The sequence below is a fragment of the Photinus pyralis genome, unplaced genomic scaffold, assembly GCF_008802855.1.
Source record: "Photinus pyralis isolate 1611_PpyrPB1 unplaced genomic scaffold, Ppyr1.3 Ppyr1.4_LG7, whole genome shotgun sequence".
In the NCBI taxonomy this organism is placed as follows: Eukaryota; Metazoa; Arthropoda; class Insecta; order Coleoptera; family Lampyridae; genus Photinus; species Photinus pyralis.
The window spans coordinates 25,600,981-25,622,531 of record NW_022170738.1 but is presented as its reverse complement, the minus strand read 5'-3'; the positions used below and the strand labels follow the sequence as shown (position 1 = coordinate 25,622,531).

The 21,551-nt window shown below is 35.6% G+C and overlaps 1 protein-coding gene across 1 annotated transcript in view; it reads right to left on the bottom strand.

The window, feature by feature from the left end:
- The window catches only part of LOC116175456 (probable G-protein coupled receptor Mth-like 1), a gene marked incomplete in the record, with an annotated part of 67,377 nt that extends 47,010 nt beyond the window's left edge, over nucleotides 1–20,367 (bottom strand). Inside the window, 2 exon segments of the mRNA XM_031493586.1 lie at nucleotides 4,850–5,140; nucleotides 19,499–20,367. Of these exon segments, the coding sequence (XP_031349446.1) occupies nucleotides 4,850–5,140; nucleotides 19,499–20,186 (979 nt within the window).
- Nucleotides 20,368–21,551: the final 1,184 nt, after the last annotated feature.

The following is a 21,551-nucleotide window of genomic DNA, read 5'->3' as shown; positions in this document are numbered from 1 at the left end:
AAAAAATAAATAAAAATTTGGATACAAGCTGAATATGGAGATTTATTATCCACATCTGGAAAATGTTGTATGCAAAATAGTGTCAATTTAAAAAAAAATGATTTTTACGAAAGCATAAAATAGGTAAAAACCAAAAAGAAATAAATAATTATATACTATTTATTTGTATTTTCAACTGTGGCCCGTGGTGCATATGAAAAATTTTATTTTGGCCCCTTGGAAAAAAAGTTGCCCATGCCTGCTATAAATGCTGTTCACTTTGCATTTGAAAACTCCCCCAATACTGCCATTAAGGGAAAACGGTTACATAAATAAAACCGAGATTGTTTAGGCTCCCAATACTATTTTTTGAAAAATGCCCTGTACTGCCATTAGGGTAAAAGTGCCACAGAAATCAAGATGGTTTATCTGCCTTAATCTCCCAAGAAAACCCTCTGTATCGAGGGGTGAACCACTGGTGAAGTATGGTGTACAAGTGTGATGAAGTCCGTGAAGTTCATATGAAGTTTTGGTGAAGTCCATGAAATATTGGTGAAGTTCGTGAAGTATTGTTGAAGTGCGTGAAGTACTGATGAAGTCCGTGAAGTATTGATGAAGTCCGTGAAGTATTGGTGAAGTTAGTGAAGTTTAAGCGAACTATTGGAAAAATGCATGAGGTTGTGGCGAAGTTTATAATCAAATCCCTTAACAAAAATCGTACGGTAGTTCAATTCACGGTTGTAACCACTAAAATTCGAGGTAAAATTAAATAAATTTCTGCGAAATAAAACTGAAAGTATAGATTAAAAAATCTATGCTGAAAGGTAAGTTTTTTATCCGCAAAAGTATATGGCATTTATTTATGAAAGACTAACTATGCCCATTTCTACAAAACAAAAGGACAGTTACACAGGCGACAGACGCCCTGATGAGACAGCGACTCATAGACGTACTGATAGTCCTTGCGTCGTAGTTATGTGTAGGTACAAAGATCGTAAATTGTTTCCTTTTAAAAATTTAATAAATCCTTTCCTTTATTATCATCAGGTTCAGGTAGCTAAATAACACTTTTATTAGGTATATTAAAATAAAATCGACAGACGGAAAATTTGTCACGTGGATAGCGGCTTTTGTTTTCCTTAAAATCTCAGCACTCTCCACAACTTAGTACATCAGCCCCTTGCAAATCAAGTTTCTGGCCACGCCATTGAGTTATTTACGCCTATAATGTCAATCCCGAGGTCAATACTATCCCACAAACAACACCATTAGCATAATTCTTGAAAATAATCCCCTAAAAATGCAACCTGTTGTAAAAGGATTAAGAGTTGCTTATTGGGTTCAGTCTGGTAATATGTTACAATACCTTTTAAAAGACCTAAGCAATATTTTCCCGCTTATTTTGTTTGTTTTTTGAAATGAAATTTTTAAAAGAAGAATTGGACACCTTTATATGGTATAGAGCCAGATCTCCAATCTGTTAATAAAACACATATTTTAACAGGACCCATTACATTAACAGGAAGTGAACCATTTAGTATAACTACATAGGAAGGTATAACAGAAATTTGAAGCTTATAAAGTCTTAAGTATAAATGGTGCACAACTCCTGTGCAGATAAAGATAAAGGGCCATTTTTTAAACCGAAATAGCTTAGTAAATGGTTGGGTTAGAAGGTAGTAGCATGTTATCGATATTTACTTTCTTAGTAGATGATTGATGGGAGGACATTGAAAATCCTCCGACACCCCCGATTGATTTTGCCTTTGAAAGTACTTTCCTCCGATTAACCGTTTTCGAGATAATCGCTCAATGGATATATTTCTTTAAGATGTCCCAATCGCCCTTTGTGAGTACTCTTCCAACAATCTGTTGTGGAGATATAAGGGGATATATCCAATCACGGTAAGGGATCGAAGAAGAGGACTATGGTTGGTAGAAATTAATTCCTTTCGTTGAGACCTTTAATTAGAATATCATGAAAGATAAAATACGCCCCCCCCCCGCGCCATGAACTGAACTTGAAAAAGAGTCGCGCGGTAACGTTATAGTTTGTGCAAACCAATTTATTTCGATGAGACCATGAAAGGTGGAACGGGTGTTTACCCCCGTCCCCCCTCCCCATTTTCAAAATTTTTACTGCACCACTAAAGCCATGCGCCAATTGATTGCCGTATGTAAAAGTAATGCACGTTTTACTTTTACTTTCAAAAACAGCATCTCAGGAAATAATTGATGGAGGCCACCTCCCTTAAGACAGCGAAATTTGATTGCCGTGTGCCACACCTTCAAGGTATAGGCTACATATTGCAAAAAATTCCAGGACTCTAGGACCATTCCCCTAAAAGTAGTTCAAAACCGCAGAAGTGGGTCCGACGGGCGGGCAAAACTCAAACAAAAGCCCATTTTTTTAAAAATTGCTTTAAAAAATTGATTCATTTCAATTTCGCCTATGTACTTACCTCTATGTATAAACAAAGTATGTTTTTATTTTACTTTATATTACCGTTTCGTTTTTGTTATGCCTCTATTATCATTTATATCAATACATTCTACATCTTTTACTGCTTTGAGTGCTTTACAAGAACTCTAGAAAAAAGGATGGGATTTTGTCCATTGCAAAATATCAGTGAAATTCATAAAGTATCAGTGAAGTCCGTGAAGTTTTTGGTGGAATACATGAAGTGTCGGTGAAGTCCGTGAAGTTCGGTGAAGTATTGATGAAGTCTATGAAGTATTGGTGAAGTCCGTGAAGTATTGATGAAGTCCATGAAGTATTGATGAAATACGTGAAGTATGAAGTTTGGTGTACACGATTTTGCCTAGCGATTTACCCCTCGCTCTGTATACTATTTTGGTTTTGAAGCCATTTGAAAACTCTCCTCAATATTGCCATTAGAAGAATACTCTCCCAGAAATAAAACCGATATTGATTTAATGTGACGATGCTTACAAGCACTTTGGAATAGGGAAATAGTTGTGGATCCAGTATTGAACCCTGCGGAAAGCCATGCTCTGTGAATGCGCTGCATTATCGAAAACAATCACCGCAATCCCTAATGAATCACACCAATTGTTAGACACTTAGCAAACAATTGGAATACTCGCCACCATTACCCGACAATCGGTTCGACCTGTACAGGGTAGTTCAAATTCGTAGCTCACTATTGGGATCTGCGTAACGGTGAGAGATACAGTGCAGGTTCAATGTGGCCCTTTTCTCACTAAAAAAACGCATTTGAAAGTTTGAAACATTTTTAAAATATCGCCGAAAAACTGAAAATGTTAAATTTCGTTTTCATCTTTCCTAGCGTTCTATGGGCACTTTTTCTCCAGGAATGTGAATCTGTTATCAGAATTTCCATAACACGCTAGATGTAGAAGCTACAGGGCAACTACTCTCTCATTTCGGATTGCGCAAATATATACAAAAAGTAAAAGTTGGATGTGCATGCGCAAATTTTTTTCATCTGCATCGTTGCTTGAGGTTTATGGAATATTTACTACCATAGAAAACCGGACATTCATATGTGTTTTGTAACAAAAATTACCCTTTTTGGGGGTTTGGGCAGAAAAACAATAGCGACTTTTTTTATTTTCAAAGCGACCGTTACTGAACATAGTTGTCGTACACACGGACAAACGGAGAGACAGACAGATGGACAGTAATACAAAATTATAGACGATCTCGAGTATCGTTAGTATTTATTATTTACACCATTTATTTTTCTAACTTAATAAACTTTTTTTTATTCAAAATTAAAGTTCTATCATTACTGATGCTATTGGTACACCCTACAAGACCTATAATATTAAGAAATTTCTCAATGTTCTATAACGGTGTCCAAAATTCACCACTAAGCCCTATCTAATCGGATATTTTCACTCGATATTTTCCCGTTTAGTAGTCTAAATTTAAATGAAGCTGCATGTTCCCCAAGACGTAAATTTCATGCTACTTAGTTACTAACTACAAAAATGTATGTTACAGATTTCCATGGACAGTGTAAAACAGGATACGAATCAAGAGAAAAGAAAATTGCAAGCCACGTGCATTTCTTACCAATTATAATTACATTAACTTTCTTTTCTGTGTGAAATTACTACGCCAATTACAATTGGTCATTCCAAGAACATTTTAAGAAATGTAGTGCACTCGTTTAGAAAATTTGAATTAATTGCGATTCAAATTCAATTACTTCAAGCTCTGACTAATATCAACTTGCACAATGCAATAATTAGCAACGTACAATTTCCGTCTTTGTTAATTAAGGGGGCTATGCGAATATTTTTCTATTCAACCAGAAGGCACTATCATTACATACGAACCGTTAAACGTGAATTTAATTACGATTTTTTAAATATGTAAACGAGCTTTGGTCCCGACAATGTGCTCACGAGAGTGAATTCCGATACATAAAGCATAATTTGGGTCATTACGAGTATATATAAATAAATTCACTAAACCTTCATTCGGCGCGAAGGACGGTGTTAACAATAGGCCGCGTACAAAATACGCGAAGGAATTGCGATGAATCATCATCTAACAGTACACACTGTCGTTTTCCAAACATACCAATGAGAAAGATTCTAGATCGCTCGGCCCGGAACTAAGATGGAATAAATTTGGGATGAAGATTAATAACACCTACATGGTGCGCTCGGTTACAGTTAACCTTCCAAGACATGTCAATTAACTTTTATTTAGAACACACAGCGCTACATATGTCAACCTGCCGTTTGTATAGTAAGGAACGTGCGCCGCAAAAGTAAATGTCCCAATTTTTTGGCACCATTCTTTCGACTCGAATGCTCAATTTATAATGACAACAGAAATAAACCGCAATTAACATTTAGATCGCCTACTTACCCATCAAAAAACATGGCATCGGCGACATGGTCCTTCCGGCGATTTGGATGATGCACAAAAGTATGTAACCGATAAGTAAACATACGATGTGATTCGTTTGGCATCTCCAATGCAGAACGTGGTGGCTTGCCGGAAGCAGAGATCCTGCGGCAAGGGTGGCCGCCAGAAAGATGGCGCTCAGTGCTAAACCGATGGGGTACAACGTGAAACGCAAGTCCGATTGTTTGGTTGCCGGTACGGTCGTGACGGTTGGTGGCATGTAATGGTTGCAGGTAATTACGCTCGGCTGTCCTGAAAGAGAAACATCCACATTAACACGTTTCTGCTAAATAATTGCAATTTCTGTCCAAACTAGCATTGATCATCAAGTTTTAATTCATGTAGGTATATGTAGGAAAAAAAGTGTGAATCTCTGGACCACTCTCGTCTCGACTCTTTTGATACAAAATGACCCAATACATTAATATAGAAGGTTGTCCATTAGATATTTAACTGACACAAGAAAAACCACCCCTAATTCTGAGTTACTTACTGTCAGACGTTGCAGTTTCGGACTCCGTTGGGGATGATAATGAGATTATTGATTTTTAATCTGCTTACATCGCATGTTTTGTGCAGAATTTTATTCGGTCGCAGATACCAAGAACAGGGATTTTTTGAGTATGAAGCTTGGCAAAAAGTAGAGTCTTCAGCCTTTACTTTGTTTTGAAAAGTGTAATTATAGGCAGTAATCATTTCATTCTATTCAATCTTTAAATTTCGTGTCACAACCTGTTATTTACATTTTGCATTATATTTTGACGTTTATTGAATCTTCAAGGTTTGTTTTATGTACATACAGTTACTGAATCATGTTTGTTCGTTTTTAATGTACAGGTGGATATACCTCGATAAGTATTTATTTATGTATTCACGTGAAAGTATATTATCAGTGTGTCGTTGCTCTGTATGAGTCGAATAACCATTTATACCGTGGAGGAATTACCTCATGCAGTTCCGCTTCCGATAGTCTCATAGGGCAGCGAACGTCTAAGACCGTCGAAGGATACAACGGTTCTTAGAGTATAAGTGCGGGTTATGAGTTACGCGACGTTCTGCGATATCGCGAGTTAAAGTACGAGTCCCAGTGAGTGGTTGCCGTTCCGGAAACAGTAGCTTTGTCGAAGGGGATCATAAGGCCAGCAGCAGCTCGCGTTCGAGAAAGCTTTAATCCACGGCGCCGGTTTCCAAGGAGTAGGGTTCCATACCTTTGTGAACGGGCTAGAGCGCATTTTTTCAGTGATTTACTTATTCGGTGATGAGTTAATGGCATTTCGGCTGAGATCACATTTATCGTTGCTTTCATTGGTCGTTTTTCTTATACGGTGTCGCTACCAATGGCTATAATTAATTGTATACAGGGTGACAATTTGAAAACTTACCACCCCCCATATCTTAGTAAATAAACGAGATATTTAAAAAAATCAAAATCCGTTTCGGTAATTCGGAGGGAGAATCACAATGACATAGTTGGCGACGCACCCCCTCACACCCCCTGCGCCCTAGCCACCCCAACTTTTAAATCTTAAATAGTAACCCCCCATGTGTGATACGTCGTTGGAAAGCTCTGAAAAAATGCTTTCCAACCATACCAAATAGCATTACATTTAGGTTAGTAATTATCGTACAAATCAAAAAATAAACATGGAAAATCGTATTTAACTTGAACTTCCAAAGCCGGCTCGACAGCAACTCATTTTTGATCGCCAGTTATAATCTATTCTCAAACTCTTGTCGAACCTTTCCAATGTTGGTTTTGCAATATTTCGACATTCTTGAATTATTCTCTGCCTTAGTTCGTCTAATGTTCGCCGGTTGCGTTTTAAATACGACAGATTTCAAATGTATCATATTAGTTTATTTTTTGATTTGCACGATAATTACTAACCTAAACGTAATGCTATTTGGTATGGTTGGAGAGCTTTCCAACGACGTATCACACATGGGGGGTCACTATTTAAGATTTTAAAGTTGTGGTGGCTGGGGCGCAGGGGGTGCGTCGCCAACTATGTCATTCTGATTCCCCCTCCGAATTACCGAAACGGATTTTGATTTTTTTAAATATCTCGTTTATTTACTAAGATATGGGGGGTGGTAAGTTTTCAAATTGTCACCCTGTATATTTCATTGTAAAATACGTTAGTTCGAGTTAAGAGTTGTTATTAATTACCAGTCGACTACTCCTGAGAAAGAACGAGTTCATAAAGACCTAGCTACTGGAGCATTACGTTAGGTACTCATGCGGCCAGCAAGAACAATACGAGGGGGGGGGGACTATAACTTTCTTCTGTTTCGCATACTAATAATAATATAGGTTTTATTGTTTTCTCCTATTGCACTAAGATATAAAAGATAAATAGAATAGATCAAATAAAAAGGAAAGGCAATCTTCAGGCGCAGTTCAACATATTTTTATTCTTCCACTGAACCTTAGTAGGAAGAGTAGACTAAAATAGATATGTGAATATAACAAAAAAACATAAATAATCACATTATTACATTAGGATTTTGTCACTGATGATAATTATCACTAATAGTTACTTACTGTTTTTCAAATAAAAGAAGCCTAAATTAAATGTTGAAATTGTTAATTGAGTATTGTTTGAGGTTTTATTAAATAATAATATGCGAGTCTGTTTGTGATAGACGACTTTAACATGAATACTGCTGCCATTTTTGCCTGTAATTTTAGTGTTAACTTAATGGTAGCTGATGGAGAAGCAGAACCGTACCATTTTGATGTTTTTTATGTACATGCAATTTATAATTTTATGAGTTCATCTAAACTATCGTAGATGTGTTTAATGTGTTTTTGTACTAATTAATTTGATTAATCTTGTTTTCCATTTGTATTTAAGATTGATTTCTCGTGTTTCACTTTTATTAATTTAATTCGATTACCCGATTTTTGTTCTACGATTTGTGTATTTATCTTTTGCATTTTATTGTCACAGTTGATTTATTTCTTGTATTGGTGTGTTATGCCACATTTTTGTTGTTTTTATCGTCGCATTAATGAGATTTGCGTTTACATGATACAATGACGTTAATTTTTTTCCTGTAAGTAAATCATTTCGGTTTTAGATAAAAAGGCGGACGTTTGGCCGTCCACACTCACTTAACCTTGTTACTAATCTGTACACAAAGTTGAATTTAGTGAGTCTCAGCTGCAGACACACAGACGGACGGAAGGCAGATGCCACCCTGTATACTCGTATTATGTAAAAGGACGGCAGCATCCCAGATTCAACCAAAAACAGTATAATCAAGAAAATCCAAATCGTAGGTCACATTTAAAAAACCTTTACAATCTTGAAAATGATTAAGTTGGCAGTTAAACACCCCATAGCCGTATATGATAAATCAATTGAAAATGTGGATTTTGAAAGTACTCCTCTTGTGCTTTCATCTACCCCAGAAGCGCTTAGCACCAGTTGTAAATGCTGCATCTTCCAAAAATCAAGATATTTAAAAAACAATTGACAATAGGTGCACAACATTTGGTCATAAATCCAAAAATTAAATAATGTAACGTAAATTTAATTACCTGATTTATTTACAATTCATTAATAATGGGTTTACAACAGCTAATTAGTATTTACCGCTCACTTTTACTCAAATTTATAACGTAAATTTATCAGACGAGCGCTAAATCACTAATCAATTTGGTGTCGATGTTGCAACTCCCATCAAACACGATTCAATTAGCTTATATAGCAAACGGAAAGTCTCTAGAAAAATCACGGAACATTTTCGTCGGTATATCACATTTCATAGGAAGAATCACATTCACTTTCGTTTCTTAACACCGGTAATTAAATCTTTTATCGACTTGATGGCGCCCTGAGGTCTCTTCAGATTTCTGGAATATTCGCTACAATAATAAGTGGGTGTTTCAAATTAAAATCCGGAAGTTAATGGCGGTATAGCCGGCAGCTGTAATGGCGTGAGTAAAATATTTCGAAGGAGATAAAACAAAGCTGTTGTCATGGTTTGGTATTTGGGATTGTCTATAACTCTTGCTAACTGCGCAGCTTGTAGCGACGCCGAACGTACGGTATGTATAATAATAGGTTTGCATGATCTCTACGTTCCAAATGTCAAAGATTTCCACAAATTGGTCCTTCGAGCCGAATAGTCATATCATAGGAATTTGATAAATTAAAAGTAACATTTAGAGCGACATAAATTTCTGTCGGAGTAATTAGATGGCGATAGGAACACTTAAATCGGAATACATTGTTAAATTATATTTAATTGATCACGTTTAAGAACCATAGCAGAACAGACCCGATTGAACATAGTAAAAACTATAGATATACGACAACAACGTAAAGCGTTGCGAAATTCATGATGACGCATGAGCAAATGTTGAAATGAACACGTAACAAGAGCAGGCGATACCAGGCTAATAAAAATAACAAAAGATCTAAATCTTCCAAGAAAAAGAAGCCGGGAGGTCTCTAAAAAAAGGCAGGGCGCAAAGTAGGATATCATCGGAAGAAGGCTTAACATAAGCTCAAATGCTTAAGAACAAGAAGATTGCGCACAAAAGGTAAAATCTAAACAAAAACCTTTTTTTAATTACTTGTTGATAGTATCATCGAGAGTATCATTTATAGACACTGTAATTAATAATTTTTTTGCTAAAACTAAATGAATTGTTAGTTAATGTAATTTTCCAATTATCTTCAGTAATGAATGCAGATTTAGATGTATGTACTACATATCTTCATATCACCAAGCTACTGAACAAGCTTCTCTGGTCGGTACGAAAATTTAAATTTAGTAGTGTAGACATAATGCTATTTTAGACTAAATACTGCGGATTATGGATAGATAGCTATTAATTGCAAAATTTGAGTTAAACTGCGTAAAAACACTCTTTGGCAAAATTCCAGCCCATATTCCGATGCGTGTGAAAATATTTGTTTCCAAACGCTTGGTTGCGTTCAATTAGTTTGCGATTTCGCCTGTCGAGATGTTCGTTCGTCCAGCGCAGATGATAGATCATAAAGCAGCAAGCACGTCATGTCATTAAAAATGTCATTCTGCCAAGTGAGAAATCCAAATACATCCCTATTGAAAAATTGGGGAGCATAGACTGCACATCTAAGCTTTACAATATGAGATTTGTTTGCCTTAACAGAAGCATCTGTGATTAAAATTTCAAAAAGATATCTCCATCTCTATAAATACGAAAGTTAGTATTGCCCAGTCTGCGCATGAGCACATCTAACTTTTACTATACGCGATATGTGTGCCTTGACTAGAAGTATCAATGGTTAAAATTTCAACAAATTATATTAATAAATAAGAAAGTTGATATTGCGCATGCGCACATTAATTCTCAAAACTGTAGGAGTGGTTAAGTCCTCGAACGGACGGACAGAGAAAGTGGCTGCTATTGCAGCTGGAAAAATGCGTTAAAAATGTTACAGAATGGGATACAGTATTGAATGATCTTAGAAATTAAGGTGTCACTTGACTACCTATTACTTCGATTTGAAATTGTTTACATGAGAGTTGTTCTGGAGAGGGGATCGCTGACAAGAGGTAGATTTTTACGTATAGAAATATATCCCCTCGTATATCCCCCTGAAAACCAAAGTTCATGTTTTCATTAGAGTGGCTGGTTTTAACTTACAATGCACTATGTGTCAAACCACATGGGCATAATTAGTTACAATTACTTACAAACACTCGTCATGACTTTGATAGTTCCTCGGCATCGGGTTCTAAAACGTTGGATCAAATGAAACGAAAATACAAAATCTACTGAAAAGCAACAATTTACAAATAAGATTTGTTCATTTCTGACAAGGGGTCCAAGCGGCCGCCTGTTCCGAGTTTCCTCGGGACTAATCTGAAAAGGCGAGACCTCGGGCGAGACTCATCTGGTCAGCCTACGTTTCTTTTTAAAATAAATGAAGCCTAAATACGCGCGCAAAATGGTCGTCACCGTCACGTCACTATATTTTTGCATTGTTACGTGATCGGCATGATAATAATTAACGGTATTGGGAATTGCAGGTTTAGTTTTATGTAAATGTTATTACATTCCCAAGCGATCATAAAAGTGTCTTCTCTATGATCCCTTTAAATCAGTACCGTTCACAACAGAAAACAACTTTATTGCCTTCTTACAAAGTGAAATTCTATTGGTATTTCGCAAGTACTTCCCGATTGTGATGTGAGAGGCCAATAAATTTGTAACTTTATCTCTGGTTTGGTCTACCCCAGCCCCGCTGGGAATGTTTCTACCCCACTTGGAAACCATTGTAAACTGTGCCGAAAATAACGTCGGAAATATCCAATAAAACTTATACATCCCTTTTGTCCATTGTGCTTATTTTCATGCCACATTTAGCATTTCAGAGAAACGGCTCTCTCATATTTTGGATGTATGCAAATAAACGAGGCATATTCTACTTTTCTGCACGCAAGGCAAGATAATGGTAGCGTTTACCTAAATTTACATTTTGTTAACCGCACTATTTCGTGTTCCGACTTTCACATAAAAAAGATAATTCCACACAAAAGCGGTTTAATTACGGACCAGTCCGTACTTGAAAAACTACAATTCAGATTTTACCTGCTCGGCAGGTAGTCGAAAAAGGAATAAAACTCTAGATTTCGATGTATGGAACTACTGGGGTTAACTGCTATTGCGTAACTCTTCACCTCAAGCTTGTAACGTTCGGAGACCTGCAATGGCATTTCATCACCTCGCTGCCATAATGAACACATGTTGTTTAATTTATTTTGTTGTTGTACCTTGAGAAAGAAAACACGAAGGCAATTAAGAAGGGTTTTTACTAACATCTGTTTGTTTGGCTCGTCGTAGATGTGAGACGTTTATAATATGAAGGAAAATAAAAATGAAAGTGTAGGGGCACCTATTTTGAAATTTATGCGTGCTGTTAAATCTGTTAAAACTAACACACTGGTACTACGAAGTGATTTATGCCTTGGTGTAGGTAGAAAATGATCTTCGAAATTGATTCTCGCACTTGCCAGTTCCTTTTATGGCACTTGTTAGAAAGAATTTTTCAAGATACTCGATCTCTTGATACGGATACAAAATAGTTTGACATCGGCGATTATGATCCTGATTCCCAAAATAGACGATCCTGAGCTGAGAAGATATGGGGGCTACTAAACTCCTTTTGCCGAGATCAGTTCAACTAATTAAACAATTAATTCGAAACGTAAACAATTTTCTTGCTTGCAAATTGTATTTTAATAATCAAAACCAAAACGCAACCACTGAAAGTTTATAAATATGGACATTGCGGTTAATGTAACTTAGCGGCAAGAATATCCCGATCTCATCCATGAGGGTCGAGTTCGATTTCCGGTATGGGAAATTAATAATTATTTTTTGAACAAAAATTCGTATCTCCAACTTAGCAGAAGTAGGTAATTTGTAAGTTTTGGATTATCTTCTTACATTTTTTTAAATTCAAACTTATACAAAATAAAATCGAATTTGTAACATATGTACTATGAGACTGAGAGTACATATATGCGCGTGCGCAACGATACTGCAGTTATTCTCTGTAGCTACTCAATTTTGCCCATATACGTACCTGATTTAAGGTATCGATGTGAACATAATAACACAGAGAAGATATGCCAGAAAAACCGAAATTTAAAAATACATAATGGTGCGCCCGCGTACCACACTCTAATCGTGTGAGAATACCTATCAGGCAAATTTCCTGGAAAATGGAAAATTGTCCGATAGGTATTCTCGCAAAATTAGAGTGTTGCCATCTTGTTGAAACTTGAAACCAAGAATTTACAACTTTGGTTTTTTTTGTGCCGTACATCTTTGTATTCGTTATTAAAGCTGCCACTTACAGTGGGTACTTTTTTACGGGCCATATAAAAAATACAGTTGATGATAGATTTTCCGAAACGAAACGTTGTATTGAAAATCTGTCAAGAGTGTCTTATAGTGTTCAAAAAGTGGCAATAAGAAAGTGTTTTCTACTTTTTTGTATTTGTGCAAATAACATCAGAAAAAAATAAAAACGAAATCGGAAAATTTCGGATTTTTTGACATATCTTCGGAAGTAATCGGAATTTTCTGGTTTTGTAAAGCATGATAATAACTGTTTAATTGCGCAATTTTTCCCTAATTTGACCATAGTCCTATCTTCTATGGTTTCGGAGATCTCCATGAAAGACGTCATTATCTTGGAACTCGTCTTGGAACTTCAGCGCATTTTCCATGAATTGATCAGTACTTCTATGCTTCTTGCTATGTGCGCTATGGCATATAAGGTTAAAATTTCGATAAACATCTTCATAAATAAGGACATCTAATGTTTGCAATATCAGATATGTATGTCTTTAACAGTTCTGTGAATAAAGTTTCAAAAAGATATCGAGATAAATCAAACAGTTGATATTGCGCATCCTGCGCATGCGCACATTAATCTGATGTTTACAATATGCGATACGTTTGCTTTTACTAAATGCATCTCTGGTTAAAATTTCAAAGTTCCAGTCCAACCTGCGCGTGCGCACAGCTGATTTTAATTATATGCGATATGTTTGCCTTTACTACTATCGGAGTAAAATGTAGAGTCCGCTGGCTTTAAACGGTTATAAAAAAAAAACTACCCAACCGATTTTTATCAAATAAAAGCGTAATATAATCGTCAACTATTTCTACGTATCCGTACGTAATGTCATATTTCTTGTTAAATTTGGGAAAATGTAATAGTGAAATATGTACGGGAAAGCGCGCTTTTTCAATGAAAGTGTACGAACTCAGAACTTTAGGATTTAATTACAAAAAAAGTATTCACTCAAATGGGATAATGTTTACGTATGTGACAGAATACACTTTTAACTATACGTCGATACATTTTTATGCATTTCTGTATAATTACGCAAACGTTACAGCGATAAAATGACAGACGCATTTATTCGCTTATTATAAGATCCACTTTAAAAATTCGATAACGTAAAAAGTCCTGGCAGCAAAAATTTACAATTTACGTATGTTAACAACAACTTACCAATTGATACGTTCCAAAAATTTCATTAATATCGGCTCCAGCGATTTTGAGATTTGAGCCTTCAAAGTGAGCGGACTCTACATTTTACTCCGATAGTAGAAGTATCTGTGGTTAAAATTTGAACAAAATATATTAATAAATAAGAAGAGCAGTAATGCAGTATATAAATAATGGAACTGAAGAACCCCGTGGGTTCGGTGACTTTATTCCTCCCCTTATTCAAAATATATTATTGTAAGAGTTCCAGATCATAAACTGTACGAATAGATTTTTCGGAATCCCCAAAAGAATGTTGTAAACGTTAGTCTGCTCGGTGATCCAGGTTTCTATTCTCCATTTAAAGGTACCATCGCTACGAGAGGGGCCGTACCGATTTGTACTATAGGAAAACTATCGTTTCCAAAGAACGCTATATGTAAGGTACTGTATTTTTTTCGTGATTTGTATAAAAATAACAATCGGTTTTCTTTAAGAAATTGCGTAAAAAATATTTTATTGAAAGTAGTAATCAAACACATTCTTAAAGGTATCGATCTTGATCAATTTTTTTATTCTGTCAATATACTGGATCACTTCATTTTATATTTATCATTATTGTCTGCAGTCAAACCAGTCGCGGAGCTAGTCGTCGGTTAAATAAATAATTTGCGTTTAAAAAATTTGTCATTACAGTAAGAAGTTCGTTGTATTTAGCACCCTCGTTAGCACCGTTGAGGATTGATCAACCCCTTATTATAAAAACTTATTACATTTTTAATCCTTTCATATTCGCGTTTTGCGTTGTTCGCACATTATTCGTAAACCCCGTAAAAATGGCATAAACGGTATACCCTAGCATATTTTTTGTGGGAAATTTAACCTCCTATAATTTATTATTTCGTATCAATTTCGATTTGACCTGCGTTATGAAATAAATGCTCCAGAACATGATTTTTATAAGAAAACTCCGAAAAGTTAGCGTTCGGTGTTTTTTTTAGAGAAGATTCTTCCCGAGTCATTATTATCGGAATAGTACTTATGTAGGAAATGAGTATTTTTGGAAACAAAATTCGTACCTCGATTCGTACCTACCTATGTTTTGGAAATATAGAAAATGTTGAGACCTCGGTTGAGACATTGTTGGCAAATAGAGATTTGTAGGCAAGAAAGATTGATGACTTTCAATTATTAAGCAAATTCATCATATTTAATATACACCTACACAGAATATAAAAAAATAATTATAAAGCCAGTCCAATTAGCTCATATCCAAATGGTGGTCATTTTAATATTAATAATAAAATTCTATTAATTATTAACACAAGCACACTGGGGAAATGTGCAATTCAATTTTCTGTACACAAGTAATTGCCAAATGAATAATCAAATTCCACTCAAAACCTTGCTCAAAACTTTAATGATGTGTGTCAAGATCAAATATAATGAATAAGAGCAATAAACAATTACAAAGAAGTAATGTAGTCGTCGTACTCGCGCGGGTGGCAAAAAGTACAAATATGATTTTAATTTAATTTAACTAGAGAATTAGTAATAGATTCCGCCAACTTTCAAGTTGGAAGTCAAAAACCGTTACAAACATCCGGTTTTCCCTTCTGTTACCACCCTTCCAAATATTATCTTTGCGTGAATATCTTTGAGAGTAATGATGTGTGATTTCAAAAAGGGTCAAATCCTTTGTTTCATTTTTATGTTACACTAACGCGTGTTTCTACAATTGCTATTGGAATAATTGATTCAATTTTGTTAACTCTGGATGTATGTAGTTTCTGCGAGTTGGCGACAGTAGAGCAAACGTTTGGCTTTCTTTTGCATCGTTTCATGGTTTCTTTGATCCGCTTTGGTGCTTACAAATCGGATGAACTGGACGAACTCTTCCAACTTGGTCTACAAGCATATTTCTATCGTGCACATACAAATGAAAATGGACAAACACAAGGATTTGTACTTAAAAGTGGACACGTAAATAAGTTGTGAGATAGAGCCGAGGCTCTAACCTATGGATGAAATTTCAGGAGCGACTGGACGGATCGGATCTCGGATCGGATTAGACAATGTGGGGTGCTGACTTTAAATTTAATTTTAATACTTGCCCAAGAATCGAAAGAAAGTTATACAAACCAGTTGTCAATATTATTGTTATTATATTGTTTGTAGGTATGTAAAAATCGAGGTAAAAATACACAATCTGTTAACATTGTGTCTTAGTTACGTTCACTTTTAAAAAATGGTGGATAGAATAATTTGAAAGGTCATTATTTGAAAATATGTATCTACTTTTTTTTCGTGCCATATAAAAAAATAAACTTAATGATTTCTCCGAAACAAAACGTTGTATTGAAAATCTCTCAACGCTGCCTTGCTGCTGTCTCAAAAACTGGCAAAGAGAAAGTGTTTTTAATTTTTTTGTATCTGCTCAAATAACATCAGAAAAAATAATAACAGAATCGGCTTTCGGTTTATTTTGCATATCTTCGAAAATAATCGGAATGTTCAGAATTTCTTTTTTACGTCATAATAACTCTTTAATTGCGCAACTTTTCTTTAATTTGACCATCGTCAGGTTTTCCAAGATCCCCATGATAGACATCCTTATCTTGGAAACAGTTCAGTTGATGTGCGCAACTTCTGTTAAAATCGTAAAAATCCGGCCACAAATATGAAAGATTGTTGTGCAAATGTGCAATCCATTTTTGACGTGCTAGTTTATAAGAAGAATTTCATTTCAATGCTTTTCTAAATAAGAAAGTTGGAACTGCGCATGCGAAAATCTAAATTTTGAAACTAACGTTAGACCTATGTTTCAAAAATCATAAATAAAAATCCATAGATAAAAAAAGTTAGCACTGCGCATGCGCAAAATACTTTTGAAACTGGCATTAGATTTTCCTTTATTCCAAGCACCTATGTATCAAATTTCATTTAACTGCTTCCATAAATAAAAAAGTTGGCACTGCGCATGCGCAAAACCAAATTTTGAAACTGGCGTATCAAATTTCATTCAATTTGCAATTCGGTTTATAAATGGTCGAGATGCGAAAAGGGCACTGTGAATTTTGAATCGATTCGACTCAACTTTTGGCATTGCGTATTATATGGCTAAGACTATTGAATTTCATGCAATTCAGTTCATAACTAACGGAGATGTAAAAGCGATCGGACATTTCTAAACAAAATTATCGTTCACACGGACAGATAGAGGGACAGACAGACAAAGGAACAGACGGACAGACCAACAGACAGACGACAGACAGCAATACAAATTTATAAACGATATCTAGGATCGTTAATAAACGGAAAAAGTGTAAAATTATGGAACATGTAAAAAACGGTTTGTTGGTTTTTTTACAATAACTTTTTTAGTAATAAACGCAGAAAAAATTCCTTCCTTGGTGCAAGCCTCGACACCATAACGAACCAAATAGCGAATAAAATTAAATTAAAATTAAGATAAAGAACTAGTAGCGTCTCAAAACGAGCGGACGGACGGAAGGGTTTTATTACACTGCTTTCAAAGTTTAATATGACCCCAATTATTGAGAAATCTGACATAATACAGAGCTTTTAAAAAATACGTTGTAAAATAGTACTATTTAGAGAAATATGGTAGAAACGAGGGTAAAAATATATTTTTTTAATTTCGTAATTTTCTTTGATTTATCTCTTTTTCATTGTTTTTAGATCGGCAAAGTTACTAAAATAATTGAGAAAATAATGTTGTTTCAGACATAACTTAACAAGATATTGTCGATCAGTAAAATTACAAAAAGTAGATAAAATTTAAAAATTTGCTAATCAAATATGTACCTACTGCCACATTGATAAGAAAAAGCAGAAGTTGTCGAATTTTATGGGATATATTCTGCATTACTTGGCAGTGCCTTGCAGTACTTTGTCAATATCTTCAATACCGAAAATTCCGAGGAAAATTCATATCAATTCTTCAATACCTTATACATGATTTATTTCGATCCCGAATAATCGGGAATCTACTGTATAATTTTCGATATTATAACCTCGATTATAACAAAGTATTTCTGCCTGTTTCGAAGGCATTTTACTCTTGAGCAAAGTTCATATTATTTCAGCGAGTATTTCACATACCTACCTCGCATACGACTAAAAAAATTTGATATCTGATGGTTGCATTTTACGTTTCACAGATTATGCTGAGGATCATGCAGAATTTTTTTATGAACTGCTGTTAGTAGGTAGCTCGGTAGGTAGGTAATAAAAAAGTTTCCCATATGCCGCGAATTTAAGTGGACACACTGTATAATCAACATTTAGTTTATACTCCCGAGATTAGGTTCACTATACCCTCGACTATACCTACCTATACTAATTACGCACATTTTACATGTTTCAAGAAAATGTCAGTCTTTATAAAAATCCTGTTTTTTTTTGTATAGACAAATCTCTAAATCGGGCGTTTTAGTTTTAATTTATTTAGATTTAGTTTTCCTATAAAATGCGGGATTTTCGAATAAATTGAAAAAAACCAGTTTGCAGCATCAAGTTTTTGAGTAAGTCCAAATATTGACGGACAGATGATCCGCACAGGATTATTAGGTATACAGTGTGAGTGTATCGTGGGTACAAGTTCGAACGTGCTGTTTGCTCAAGTTTCTCGTCAGGAATTTTATTTCACCCTCGAGCAAGAGATAATACAAAAAATCTCGTAACAAATCAAACCCTCTTTGTTCAATTTCTCTCTTATTTTATAATTTCCTCATATGAAGAAAATAAAAACTGCACTGCTTGTTGAAATTTGCAGTAAATGCAGTCGCAATAACTGTAACTTGAATAAATTGCTCATGGATCACGTTACTTTATATTCCAGGTATCGTAATATGCATTGCAGATCGAAATTACAATCCAAGAAAATGCACTAAACGGCAAGAAGTTTTACGAAACCGACTAGATTTAGAGATTTCTATTTACGAGGCTATTTACTTTCCTGCTATAATATAGGCAACATAGATGATTAAACTAAAATGTTACATAAACATCGAAAGAACTTTAAAAGCTTCAAATTAGTCTGTATACAAAATAAAGTTCAAACATTTTAATATCATTTGGTGTCCACACCAAAAAAAGTAAAGCGTTAGATTAATTATTGTAAACCCCACCAGAACAACGAAGTAATTTAAAAGTAATCAATAATACAGACATTTGTTTATTTAACCTTTATACTTCATTATGCATCAAAGCATCGGAAGATTACAACAAATGTTTGGGAGTATGCAATTTCAGGCCTCTCATGATTTTTTAAATCACGTCTTCTTATCGGCAGGTATGACGAACGAATTTAAATTTTATTACAAATCGTAAGCGACTTTTACGGCCGATAAAAGTGCGATTATATGAGTAAACTAATGATTGAGAAGTGCTCAGACAAAAAAATGAATCAACAGGTGGCGATAAAGAGGGAAAACGTGCAGAGTAACGAGAACGACCTCTCCGCAACGGACCGCGAGAGCAGGTGGAAGAACGCCAATAAAAAATTCAAAACCTGTATTAACCTCGCCTAGACCAATTTTAAAAATTACAAGATGAAAAAGGGAAGGATAATTACCTGCATCCTCGGAGCCATTCTCTAAAACGTGTTCCAAACAGAATTCACCTGGAGGCAGTAAAATGTTGTGTTCGTTTACAAACAAGCTACCGTTTTCTTGCAAGTAAGCTTTGTCAAACTTTCCGGCGTTTTCCTTATGGTCTTTGCACACTGGGAAGCCCTCGATGATTGTCATGTTTGAGCCGACACTAATTGTCCTGTCAGTTCCATTAAGCGCTACACATCGGTTTTCAATGTCGTTATAGGCTGCATTGGATCCGCAACATTTCCTCACGGGCACGATTTTTTCATTTAAACAAACAAACGCGATATTGTAGTCGATGCAGTACGAAAGTGGATCCGCTAATTTACCGTGAAACTCCACTAACCATAAGGAGCCGTTTTGGAAACCAATGAAATTTTCGATTTTCGTCGCGTTTACACCGCGGCAATTAGGAAATTGAGAGGGTTTTAAATGCCAGTTCGTCGGTACGGTGTTCCGAGGTATCGGAAGGTAGCTTTTCTTCTTTGGGGAGTAAATTTTGGGTGCCCACTCGTCAATCTTGCCGGACACGCAAGTATAGCCGTCATTTTTCGAAATGTATTGGTCAAAGGCACAACACTTAGCCACAGTAACATTTTTCAATGCAGTAATTGCATTTGAGAAAGTTGCCAGAATGAGCATTAAAAATATTATTAAGTTCCACATTGTTATTTATATATCAAGGTCACAGTTAATAACAAACGATAAAATCACATAATTAAAAGAAAAGGCCAACTACAACAACCACGTGTCTTCGTTCATATTTAAATGCACGCGCACAACCGACTATGAGAACTACAAGTGACGGTGTTACCATCAATACTACCGGTTTAGCGGAGCCCACAAAGGAAAGTGCACGTTGAAATCCCCCAACACTCTTTCTTGGCTCGACTTATTGGCGGCGAATTCTCTTCGTTTTAAAATCGGAAAAAATCTCACTCTAATTGAGCATCAATTAATTACAGTAAATAAACATAATCTAAATGGTTTACTTTTGATGACAAATCAATACTATAAACTTAATGGTGTCACAAAACGATACGTGGGAAAATGTATAGCTGCCCGTAGATAGCGATGCCTCAAATAATATTCTCAGAACGGCGGACTAGGCACCATATCAGACGAGAAAATTGCAAAAGTTTTTTTGATATGCAGTTACTTGCGACGAAAATAACCTGATAGATACTGGAAGTAGAACTTCTTTGTGCCAAATAATGTTTACGCAGCTACCGATTTCGATGAACGACATGTGCTCAGGTTGAGTTGTAAATTTCGCGGAATACGTAAAAGGCCGGCATTGTTTTCAATTTGCCCATCTGGTGCTAAGAGACCTTTCGCCGAATTTAGACAGCATCGTTCATGACTAATGAGGCGAGGCTGCACAGGCGATATCAAAAATCCGTCTAGGGCGGGCATACACGTTGCGTTGTTTACCGGGGAGGTTCACGGTAACCGGAAAGATTAGGTAGAGAACACTACGCAGTGGTTCCCAAACTTATTTTCATGGCGCCACCTTTCATATAACGAAAATTGCTCACGCCCCCCTATCTGTTATCTGTTACTACAAACGTATTTATTTAAAAAAATTACAGGGTGAGTGTTTTTCATTTTCACTGTGGGGAGTCGGAAACCGTTAAGAGATACAAAGCCGCATAAATAGGAAGTTATGCAGAATTTTATGCTGATTCATTTTCTCTTTCAAAGTTTCTTGTAGGTCTACAAATAGCGAAGTTATAGTCAAAAAAACGTAAAATCTCATTTTTGAGAATGAGTTGGCGTCAATTTATTTTCAAATATTATATCAAAAAATAATTTTAACAAAACCTTGTTGAATTTCTAACGGTGCTCAAAATATTATTATGGCCCATGATAGTATATTAAAGTACAAGTGTCATTTGACGAAGATTGTCGCACGAGGTAGTTTGCCGCATAAGCCGCGTAGCGGCGAATGCGGCAAAAGCCGAGTGCGACAAGCAGACAAATGACACGTGTGCTTTATACTATTTTTTCTATTTCGATTTTTATTTTAAA